Source organism: Pygoscelis adeliae, unplaced genomic scaffold (genome assembly GCF_000699105.1).
Source record: "Pygoscelis adeliae isolate BGI_AS28 unplaced genomic scaffold, ASM69910v1 Scaffold316, whole genome shotgun sequence".
NCBI lineage: Eukaryota > Metazoa > Chordata > Aves > Sphenisciformes > Spheniscidae > Pygoscelis > Pygoscelis adeliae.
In genome coordinates this window covers 1,390,118-1,402,475 of record NW_008824905.1, presented here as the reverse complement: position 1 = coordinate 1,402,475, position 12,358 = coordinate 1,390,118, and the positions used below count along the sequence as shown (strand labels likewise).

The following is a 12,358-nucleotide window of genomic DNA, read 5'->3' as shown; positions in this document are numbered from 1 at the left end:
TAACAGTGGAGCTGAGGGAAACTCTGCCTTAACAGGCCATTCCCAGCTGTTCAGACAGAGCGGTATCAGATCTCATAGCTTTCACTGGCTCAAGAGAGCACGTTGCTCATTTGGTGAATCAGGGCAGAACAAGTAGGGAAACGAGAGAGAAAACAAAAACAGTCTAACAAGATGATGAAGGTGAGCGGGTCAAAGGGAGGTTATTCCTTACCTGACAGTTAAATGTGGTTTCTGTGCTGTGGCCAACGAAAAACTTCCTGGACTAGTCATTACATTTCTTCCTTGTTTTCAGTTCATGTGCTAATGCAGTTGTCTATTTTTTATTGCTTCTCTGTGCTCTATTCTTCTGCCATTCTTCCAGCAGCTTGATTCTTCTGGCAGCTTCCTTGCATAGAGAAAAGGAAAGAATGAACCAGTAAACTTCCGCTTACCGCTCCTGTCCTACTTCTCTTCGCTTACGTTGTGGTTTAACCCAGCAGGCAGCTAAACACCACACAGCCGTTCGCTCACTCCCCACCCTGCCCAGTGGGATGGGGGAGAGAATCGGGAAAAACCAGGACAGCTTACTATATTCCCTTTTGGGGCAGTTACACATTCACTCCTGCCTTCCCCACGAGCTTCACTCCTCTGTGACAATCCAGAATAATTTAGCCAGTGTTGTTCACTCTTCCTAGATCTGTCTTTTGGCATTGTGTTAAAGTTTTGTGATGTCATTTCTAGACCCGACCCATTACAGGCAGTAAGTTTTTATGTCAAAGTTGTGTTGTCAGACTCGACAAATTCTGGTTTCTTCTGGGTGAAGTCGCTTTGATCTGAAGGAGAAGGTCATTTTGTCAGTAAGGAATCCACCATCTATCTCTAAATGGTTTTAACAGTGTTTAAAATACATTTTAACAACCTCATAAAAAACACCGTAAAAGTACCATTGATCACAGTGAAAGATACAGATGCATTTTAATGACTCAGCAGGGCCTACTTGGACATGAAAGCCCATTCTAATATTGCAGAGAGAGGATTTCCCAGCGAGAAAAAGAAATCACTAAGCGAGCCAAACAGTAAAGTGCAAAGTAACAGAAAGGTTCAAAACGATCCCCCTCCTAAGAAATGATGGTCTGTATTTTACCAAGGTGAGTTATAGTATTACAGACCAAATTAAGCTCTGTCGTACTTCGCTGCTCTCGTTCTCTACATTGAGACTACAGTGGTAAAAAACACCTGGTGGTGGTGATAAAATGACAAGATTTTCCTCCGAGGTATTTAATTTTTCTGAAGGGGGCTAGACTCTGGCTTGCCTACATATTTTCCTCGCTTTCCGTGTCAGCACATTCTGCGTATGGCGCTGATGAGGATGAAGAAGTCAGACTGCTTCCTTCTCCCATCCTATGGCATAGTTATCCCGGCACATTATAGAGTGTCCCTAGCAAGACCTGGAGCAGTCCTCTCGCTCCCTCCGGGTAGCAGAAGGAAGACCAGGAGCATGTCTTTTTCCTGGTGAGCAAAATGATTTAGGGCCCCTTTGCAGTGGGAGAGTTGTTGCATCCCACTGTTTTTCTGCCTACTTTTCAAGTGCTTGAACTGGCAGGGAGCAAGACAGAACTGACATATACCTACCAAGCAGTGTGCAGTGATGCTCTTAATTCTTTCCCTCAGGGTGGAAGGTCAGTCTTCTCTGATTTTTCTTACTTGGACACTTCTCTTTTCATGCCTGGCATCTCCAGTCAGGAGGTCTCTGAAAAAAACAAGTATGTTGGTGGAGTCCTGCAGATAACGGTTAGCTGTTTTCCAGTAACAGTTTCATAACTCATCAGCATGTCACATTTACCCAAGATGTAATGTCAGAATTTTATTTCCTGGGTTCAGGTGTATCAGGTCCTCCTTACAGGCTAGGTTGTAGCAGATGGCATGATCTAGAAAGTCTTGCACTGAAAATAATCTAGGCCAGTTTTACTAAGAACTTTCACACTCCAGCCATAGCTTTTAGATGCTCTTTTTGGATGATAAAGTAACAGTCTTGTCTAGGTTTGTTTCCTTGTACAATACAGCAAACATCCTTGCTCAAATTGGTGCACCGTGTTTCCAATTACAAGATGAAATAAGATTACTGTAGCAAGACAAATAATCTCTCTTAAAGGGAAGGTTTTTTCCTGTATTTCCTCTTTACAGCATAATAAAGTACAACCTTTTATGGAAGTGGAAATATGTACTTGTCTCACCACCAGCAGTAATCCAGGTTTCCTTTCTCTTTGAACCCTTTGTATATATTTTATGTACTTGTGGCAGTGAGGAAATACACATTGCTACATGTTTTACATTTACTTATTATGCAGGTTAGACTGCTTCATCTGTGTTTTCTCCAGTATGTATCTTCTTGCAGAACTACTTGAAAACCTGAGCAGTTTCAAGGAACTCCTGCTAAAACTTGCTCAAGTATTGCCTTCTATCTAAACTGGGGTTCTCAACAAACATGCTGTGCTACGAAATTTGGAGTGACAAAAATCTAGGTTTTCATCAGTGCCAGGTTAAGGTCTTGTATTTTAGGATAAATCAGAACTAGACGTGATATTTTTACATCATTAATTTGAGAAGATTTCCTAGATTTCCCGTCTCTTATACAGCCTGTGTGATGCACGGTAGAGTTTTCTTTCAGTATTTCTCTTGACTTTTTGCTACTGAGAGAGTCATAATTACAAATGTATTTAACTAAGAATGCTTGCCATCAAAAATGAAGAGGGAACATTTTCCTCCGTACCTTCCCTCTTGTTTATTCAGAACTTACTCCAAATTTAAACTTTTTCAGCTGCTTCTGTTATTTGCAACAGTTTCCTTGTCCTTCGCACGCAGTGCATTTACGTCTGAACTCTGGCTTTACTTAGGTTCGCTGGGGTGATAAAGGATCCACTGAAGAAGGGGCTAGATTAGAAAAAGCAAAAAATGCTGTGGTGAAACTCCCAGAAGAACCAGAAGAACCTTTTCATCCTAAACCACCTAAACCAAAGCCTACCTCACCAGCCATTCAGGAGAAGTGGTATACGCCAATTAAGGTAATCTTTTTAGTCTTCAGTACAATATAGTTTTATACTAAAGGCTGGATTTTGTCTGCCTTACCAGTCTTATGCATGCTGAACTTTTTATATAAAGTTCATAAAAAGACCCAAACCCTGTTATTTTTCAAGTATTCCCATTCAAGTGTAATGTACTAATCTCAAAGTGAACATGTACTCAGGATGAATTGCAGGAGCACTTTTTAGCCCTAAATGCAGTACTTCATCATTACTGCCACATTCTGTTATCCTCCCCCAAAAAAGGGGCAGTAAGAGTACTAAAATCTACAGGGGCTTTATTGGCATTTGGTCTACCTCAATGTATATCTAATTAAGCCTAAAACTACACAGTGTGTAGCTGTTATACTAAGTTTTAAACATACATACTCATTACCAACCAAGAGAAGCAAAAAAATTATATAGAACAATATAATCCAAAAGGTCTGACAAACAAGTGAAACATAATAAACGGCATAAAGTAAAGATATTTTCCTCTGTAGATGCCACGAGTCACTTGCAAACCCGTAACAAGCTCTTCTTAAAAACTGAAGATAGGTCCATAAATACCTTGCTTTAAATGTGTAAGAGCAGAGAATATACAGGTTTAGCTGGGAGTATGGATACATCTATTCTGTCTTCACAACTCCTTATAAGTCCTTTCTGGCTACCAGAAAGTCCTGAAGACGTGTTGTCTACACACACACACGCAAACTCTGCAACCCATCCGTGCAGAGCGGGATGCTTCTGACAAGCATCAGAGCTGCTATGCATGTTCTGCACAGGCAGCCTGAGCACTCGCAGTGAACCTGCTGCATTCACTACATGCGGGACTTACCACGCAGCACGCATCAGCTGTATACCATGTGCCTAGCAGGTCCGAGGCTTCCCGAGAAAGATGAACTTGCTGTGTACATGCTGTAAAAACAAATACATTTATGTGGGAGAAATCCCAGATGGACATGTGGCAATTCAGCCCAAAATACTGGCAAATAAACATATTACTTCTAGATTGCTCATAGTAAACGTGGGTTAGGTCACAGCCACTCCGCTCCCAGCAGAGGTGAGAGTGCAGTACTAGCATCCACTGATGGGAAAGAGCACCACCACAGCTCTGTGGTGTGCGTGACACAGCCTAAGTTTATACTTTGCGTATCCGGCTCTAAGGAACTGTCCTCAGTTCTGCCAGTAAATTTCTCCGTGGATCTCCTTGGACAGTAACTTAGCAGGTGCAGTCTGCTCTCTGTTGACTGATTTTATTGTACTGAAAGTCCTGTTGCTCTGTTGCCACAGGGTCGACTCGATGCACTGTGGGCGCTGTTACGAAGACAGTATGACAGAGTCTCTTTGATGCGACCACAGCAAGGAGATGAGGTTTGTGTGTGGCGCGTGTATCCACTATGGTTGGCAAAAGAGGGGCATGTTACAGCCAGGCTTTAGCAGCTGCTGAACACTGGTAATTCCGTGACCGTAACTAAAGAAAGCACTGCAAGCCAAAAGAATGGCACAACAGGAAAAGTAACGCATTGGGGAAACAAAGTGCATTGAAAGATGCATCACACAAGCCCAGAAATGTTGCAGAAACACGGATCTCCTGAAAGCAGAGTGAAGGATTCTGTATTTTGTGTGTGTTCAGCTGGAAAACAAAAACATAGCACACACTTCATTCAGCATAAACTCTCTTTAACAAATACCCAAATCTTTCTTATAACCAGCTATTTGTAAGAGTAGAGTCTGGCAATCAGAATACTAAAACCACATCAAATTTAAGTGACCACTAGTAACTTTCATACAAGTTCCTTGATGTAGCTTTGCACTTCCACGCCAAAGGCAACTTTCACAGAAAAAAAAGGTGTGGAAACTTGTGTCTCAGACAGTCCTTTCTTCTAGTACACTCATGACACATGAAAAAGTGGCCTCCGCTACAAACACTGCTATGACTTGGGAAGAGAGTTGTTATTTGAACCTTTTATAGCGAAGCTAGATTGTGTGTTTCTGATTGCTGTTCCTTAAGAAAATATTGCTTTAAATCTTAGCATTTATCTCAGGAACTGATTGATCATCAAGGTATTTCAAACCTACTGGGACCATTCAGCTTCCTGTTTGTGGCACATCAGAAGAGACATAGGAGGAAACATTTCCTCTAAATGAGACAGCAACTTTTTCTCAACAAACTGGCCCCAGGTGGGCATGACAGACCAGATTCTTTTGTACCACAAAGCAGTAGTGTGCGAGAACACTATTTTTGCAACATAAAGATGACATAAAAGAATTAGAGGGATTAAAGGGAGGGAGTTACCTTTGAGAGAATGAGAGGTAATCGATACTATGATTATTTTTCTGGGATGAAGTTTGGTACTGTTGTAAAGGAAGAAAAGGTGACATTTAATTAAGACAAGTGTTGGAAGAAGCAGAATGACAAAGTGCAATGCTGGAAACAGGGAGCATAGTCAAATACTAGTGTTATCGTTCTAGTTGTTACGTTGGCAAGTTATTTACTGTTTGCAGGAATGATGCATGTTACATGTAGCAGAATTAACAGTAACAAATCTACACACAAAATATACAGTACGATACAGTTTAACAGGTAAATTCAATATAAATAGGAACATAGAAGAAATGGTGCCTGAACAGGCTAAAAAATTGTCAGTCAGGCCCTGTTTTGAGGATTTCTGACCATAAAGACAGGTAGTTACTGTAAAAATTGCCAGGGAAGGCTTTGCTGAGCCATTGTGAACTCGGGCATCCGCATTCTCCGGACTGGACAGGAAGACATTGACCAACATATTGGTTTATGAAAAATAGAGAGAGTTAGCTCACTAATCTTCAGTATCCCCACTGAAAAAAGGAGTAGAATTTGTACTGATAAATAAAACCTAAACCAATGGTCGTGAAGGTGTGACCTGTGACAGTGTAGGAGTGCAATTTCTGTCTGGCACGGTACTTTATATCTTGGGGAAAAACAATTAAATCTTTTTACTTGTTCATAACTTGCTAGGTAGAGATCCCATGCTGTACCCCTGATGGGTTTAAGTCAGTGAACAGATGAGCAGTCACATGTATGTACAGTGAGACATGCACACACATACTTACTTCAGAAGCACTGTTACGGTAAAGAGCAGCCTCGTTGTTTTGTTTTGTCGTCTTTCTTTTATTGTTTAAGAACTTGGTATTTCTCACTTGTAGAAGAATTCACTGCTGAATTCAAGTCCTTGATCAAGTAATTGAAATCTAGGCATGAAGTATCAAAGCAGAGCGAGCTTTTTCTTCCTTCTGTCTCTCCTCTCCCACTTCTGCCGTGTTGCCAGATAATGCCAAGGGTGGCCCAGTTTGAGGGCTGCAAGCGGTTGAGCCAAGAAGCTTTGATTGTGGATGTAAGTCCTTTGAGTCAAATTTTTCAGCTAGCAATCCGTGAGGTTAGGGAAGCTTGTACAGGTGTGAGCTAGCAGGTTGTCGCCGACATCTGTTTAGAGCTGAGGCACAGGTCCTCGGCAGCCTGCAGCGAGGCTGCAGGATTGTCAGCAGATGTAGTTAAGAGTGGCAGAACAGTTTTGGTCTCACATTTGCCGCCTGGGGGCTGAAACACTAAAGGTAGAGTGGGGGTGGACACAGCTGTGCTCCCAAACATGCCTCAGGCACAAATAAAGAGATCTAATATAGTTTGACTCTATTGTGGTGGGGAGATGAGGACAGAGAGCCACTTCAGAGACAACTTAACGCTGCAACATCTGCCGCCAAGTTTCCATGGAGTGACAGGGGACAGCAGGTACAGATCGAAGTCCCCACATAAACAGCTACCATTAAGCCATGAACTCTTTTGAAGGGCTCCCATCAAACATAGTGGAGTCTGCAGCAGGAGATTTTGTTTTCAAAGCCATGTTTTGTTTTCTGCACTAACAAGATAATTCATAAATGATGCATTACCCTGCGTTCATACTCCTATTTATACTTTCTTTCCTTTTTTTATAAAAGGGGGAAAGAAGAATGAACCACAGTAGTTTTGGGGTAGTTTGATAAACCAGTTAACTGTCCGAGGGTTTTAACTGAGGTTATGGCAACCTTCAGTCCACAGCCTTACGTTCAGCTAGGAAGCAGAGCTGAATGCGTGCGCTGTTATGGTGTCATTGCGGAGGAGTGTCTGCCATTGTGTCTGTACTGGAACACCTCTTCCAGGGAGTTTGTTACTGCATGAGAACAGAACTCAGCACAGGTTCGCAACACGAGTGTCAGGGTCCTGTTCTTTTCTCTAAATCCTTGTGTTTATTTTCTGATTCGTAGTTTAGCATCTAAAGGTAATCATCAGGGTTATTCAGATTCTTTACATGACCTTGTTGTTTTGTACAATTTGATAGTGGCTGAGATTCTGATCCTGTGCACGTTTATGCACACAAATGTCTTACGTCCACAAATTGCCTATGGCACTTGTATTTAAGATTTTCCCCTTTCAGGATGCAAATATGCGTGACTGGTAAAAGGAAGAAAAATCTATAGCTAATTCTAGAAAAATTTCTACTGTAGAATACTTTCAGCTTTTTTAATGTTACAAAACAGCCTAATAAAAAGGAATTAACTTTTACTTGCTTTTAATTTTAAGCCTATTAGCATTTACCTGCTTTAAAGATTCTTTTATAATAATGGCTGCAGAATTAATACAAACATCTGTTTAAACTAATGTTACTTTGTGAGCGCCTCTACATTATACAAAAGAATTATATTCTGCATTGTAACTCTGTTAGTATCATACAATTTACAGTTAGAAACACTTAGACAATAGTATATTCTCTGAGATGAGGGCCATGTTACTGTTCCGTTTGTGTTTCTTCAGTAATTCCTACGCTGGGCACAGGCAGAAAATAAGAAATCATTAGCTCAGTCTGTCCGTTGTGGAGTGGAATAGTAATTGTTAGGAGGCTGAGGCTTTAAGTGCCTTACAACTGAGAAAAAACTCGTTCTTTTGAAACAAAAGACTAACTGCAGTGCCTTGGAGTACCCTAGCTGTCAGTTCCCACAGTGCTTTCACAGGGTTCGACGGGCAGTTCATCACCTGCCTTTGCAGCAGAGCTGCCAGTCTGCCAGCACTGTTACTAGACTAGTGCTTTATAACTCACTGAGCAGTGTTTGCTTGCCTACAGGGTAATGGGAACAGGAATGAGACTGGTGATGGCAGGGTTTTTTGGTTTTCTCCTGTATTCTCTAAAAACAGAACTGTTTGTCCATTTTCTAACCAAGGAGGACCTCCTTCAAGAAAATGAAGGTGATTTGGCTTCCTTTTTCATCACTGCAAATTGTTGAAATGCGTAGAGAAATAACAAGTTACGGTTAGAGAAAGATTACTGTGGCTACTTAGAAGTAGTGCACTTTTTGGTTTAAAACTTTTAAAAATCAAACTGCACCTAGCAGTAATGCATATTACAACGTGAGACGGTTCACTGGAGCTCCTTGTTCAATGATACTATGGTATGGCATATTTTAGCGGAACATGGAAATTACTGTGCTCCGGAAATTGTTGACTGAGAGGTTTAAAAAGAAACTTCAGTATCACTCATATAGCAAAGTGTATGTTCATGTTGGATCTTCCACATTGGTGCAACGGTAAGAAGTTGCAAAGCTAGTTATGAAATATGTGAGATTAGAAGGGAGTTAGAGCACCTTTTTCTTAAATGTTTTCTGTCAAAACATTCCTTCTGCCATTTCTTCAAGTGGGAATTTGTTTGTGTAGACCTGAGAGCTAAATTTGAGCCAAAGTTTTTCTTAAACTTCCAGAATAGACCCATATTACTGTTAAAATTATTAAGTTCACCGTTACAGAAAGCGGAAGAAAACATTTTAAGAATATTAATTTCAAACTGCCCTATTCAGACTGAATTCAGAGGTCGGTCTCCAACATAAAGCAATGCATCCCGTTGAGTGAAGCACTGAACTAAATTTCAGAAAAACAATCGTCCCTTGGCCTGCCTAGAAGAAGAAAGTCTTTTTTGGAGAGTACACCCGCCCCTTTTGTTAAAATGGCGAGTGATAGCCAAGAGATAAGCACGATTATGAATTATGAACTTACTAGAATTGTCTTGTGCTGAAGACCCAGAAGAATATTCCGCAGTTAAAACATCTAGATAGTAGTACTTCCTCCAAAAGGATGCTCATTGTAAATGGGTATCACAGCTTCACTTTGTTAAAACTGGATTGCAGGCTACCATCCAGGAGGGTCCAAGCCTGTCTGCCTCTCGGGTGCCCCATCCTAGCTAGAGTGGTTATATTAATAGTTGGATTTGCTAGCTGTCAATCAGTGAAAGCAGTGGTAATCATCTTTATTAAAAGATGATGTTGCTCTGGTGTTAGGAGAAACGAGGATATTTTCCCATATACGTAGGCAGTCACTTTTGGCACTCCCTCCCTTTGTGCAGATGAGCGTTGTTGCTCTTTTTAAAATGAGCCTTCAGAATTCAGTAGTGTGAGTATGAACACTTGCATGAATGAAATAGTAAAAACAAATAAATGTACTTGTCAGTTTTAAGGTCATGACATTTTTACCGATTTGACCAGTACTCCCACAGAGCAAAATGGACAAAGCAGCTCTGACAGACCCTGCGTGGGTCCTTGGAGACAGTACCATGCTGGTGAGCACGCTGCTCCACCTACGTTGTTACCATTGCTGTTAGACAACAGCAGGCTATATGGTTGGGTGATGATCCTGATGGAAGTACTGTCATGTCAGCATAGGATGTACTTTTTGTGAAGCCATGATATACTTTAATAGAGCATTTTAAAAATGCCAGCAGAGTGTGCAACCAGAAGAATTCTTGCTGTCTTTATTAGTATACAAACAGCTGTCTGAAAGATGAGTGCTTTAGGCCTCCTAAAATGCAACAAGTACACCATACCGGGCATCGCGGTAACTTAAACTGTGCTGGCAGCACAGGTATAATGCTTATTAAGAAAGAAAAAGTCAATCTTTTCTGGGTGGAGTATGAATTTGCTACAGCTGTCAAATACCTTCTCTGCCACCCTAAAGGGCACTACAATTCTTCCCCCACTCCATGCTGTACTAAAAAGAAAACATTGCATTTGGCAGGGCAGTTTTTGTTAATAACTGTTTGTTTCACTGGGCATGATTCAAATTTGTTTTCTTAATTCCTCAAAACATCTTTTTTATGGAGTGGATTGCAGTAAAACCAGTTATATTTAATCACTACCTGGCTTCCAGTGAAGAGAGGGCAGTATGTATCTAACCAAACCCAGTCATAAAACACAGCTCCCAGCTTGGGCACAGCCCTTATGTAGTTTATGTTAATGCCAAGTATCTCATTAGTCCAGCTTACAGAGAGACCGGCTACCTTCAAGCAGCAGCAAGAAGCAAGCTGACAGGTTCATTCGGTTGCTACTCTCCAGAAGAGACGTGACAGCTTTAACTGTCTTGGGCGTCCAGATTTATGAACTAGTCCTGTGCTCCTAACCAGATTAGTTCCTTTTCCATTAACTGCTGAAAGTAGGGCAGCTGTCCGAGCGGCTGGTTGTAAATTCGATAATGTCTGCTGTGTTAATCTGTAGGCTTTTCAGATGAAGAAGGCAGCAGATAACAGGATTAAAGTTTCACGACCCAGGGTTTTCACAGCCCGAGACGCGGGTGTAGGGGGATAGAGAATGACTTCTGTCATTCATCTTAATTGATTGCCAAGAGGTTTTAATCTGGGTTATTAATTAGGAAGGTCCTTAACACACTGTCTACATATCAACATCAGATGCTCTTTTGGGACTTTTGGGACATATGGCCTATCTTATATTTACATTCACACAATTTACACACACATACATTTCTGTATGAAGAAATTCTTATATGTATATATGCATACAAATAGCTGTAGAAACATTTGCATGCACAGAGGCATCACACACTCTTTGGCAAAATGTGATGAAAATGAAAAAAACACTTTGCACAAAGGTTAAATATCCACACAATAAACACGTATACCTCTGTTTATGTTGATATGTATATTAATCCATTTCGATTATATATGCCATTTATCTAGATTATTTTTCAAAAGGAAATCTTTGATTTGCAGATTTAAGTCATGTTTAACTAAAGCGCAGCACGTCTCTGTGTGCCTCTGGCCATTCAGACACATACAGATCGCAAACAGAAACATTACCATTTTTATCTTTTCCAGTTTCGATGAGTTAATGTTTAGGCCTTCACTTCTCCCTTATTTTTAAACAAGTTACTGTTGGACAGCCAGAATGGACAGAGGTGCAGCTATCCATAGCTGCAGCTACGTAACTACGTGATAAATCCCAGTAACACTGCTTCAATGTTTACCAAAGTACTGTTTGCAGGAGAAAATATTAAATTATGATTTGAGCATATAAACTAGGCAAGAAAAGAAAAAGCTGTGACAGAGTCCTGGCATTTGAATTTTGTGCAGATTCGAACTGTGCTACAAATTTCTGCAGTCTTTCCTTTCTTTACAGAAGATTATTTACTTGATTAATCCCATGTATGGAAATGGAGCAGGGGCCGAGGAGGCCTTTTGTTTTAAGTCCTTTGTGAGGGACAGCAGAAGATTCCTGTTTCTTGCTAGGTGTGCTATGCCATGCCGTGTCCTGCTTTCCAAAGCAAAATGCAAACATTATAAGGTGTCAAGCATTTAGTTACTCAGGAACTGAAAAGTCTGCTCTTAAAGTGTTCACAACAAGTAAGAATGGTTTGAGATACTTCAGACCAGAGGGAAGGATGTAACTGCGGTTTTTGAGGAAGTGAAAAAAAAGGCCTATAATCAGGGAGGACTTACTGACATCCAAGTCCAAGAATTTCCCAGTTTTTCCTGGGAAATGGAGATCGATCACTTAGCTCACCTAAAACTAGACTACAAAGCAGCTGTAGTGCTGTAGGGACCTCTATCAACAGAGAAGGACACGAAACAATCTGAAAGCTTTTTCGTTATGTCCTTCTTGGGTATTGTGTTGACTCTTGAAACTGTTATGGACAACTCTGCAGTTTGCGCAGCAGTTTGCGAGGGAGGGCGCCTCTTTGAAGGAGAGTCATTCCAGGGGCCGAGTGGGGGACTTGGTGTACACATAACCCAGCAACTGGGCACAGGTCAAGGGCACTGATCCTACCTGACCCTCGAGGCAGAATGGTGGGCACTCACCTGAGGCTAAAGGCTGCGGCTCCAGCTGGGGGGTCTGCACCACCTACCCCAGCGGCAGACGATGCCTCCACGCAGACGGAACTGCTGAAGGCAGAGGCTGCGGTGCAGACATCTGGCTGCAGGGAGTGCCTAGACCTCTCTCCTGGGGTAGGGACAGGCAGCCGGACCGCCCTCCAA

At 41.5% G+C, this 12,358-nt stretch overlaps 1 protein-coding gene across 2 annotated transcripts in view; it reads left to right on the top strand.

Moving 5' to 3' along the window:
• ANTXR2 (anthrax toxin receptor 2) overlaps positions 1 to 12,358 on the top strand; it is a 121,309-nt gene that overhangs the window by 67,562 nt on the left and 41,389 nt on the right. For both annotated transcript variants that reach the window (XM_009324891.1, XM_009324890.1), the window contains exons 14-15: positions 2,874 to 3,041; positions 4,332 to 4,412. In XM_009324891.1, coding sequence (XP_009323166.1) covers positions 2,874 to 3,041; positions 4,332 to 4,412 — 249 coding nt within the window. The remainder of the gene's footprint in view (positions 1 to 2,873; positions 3,042 to 4,331; positions 4,413 to 12,358) is intronic.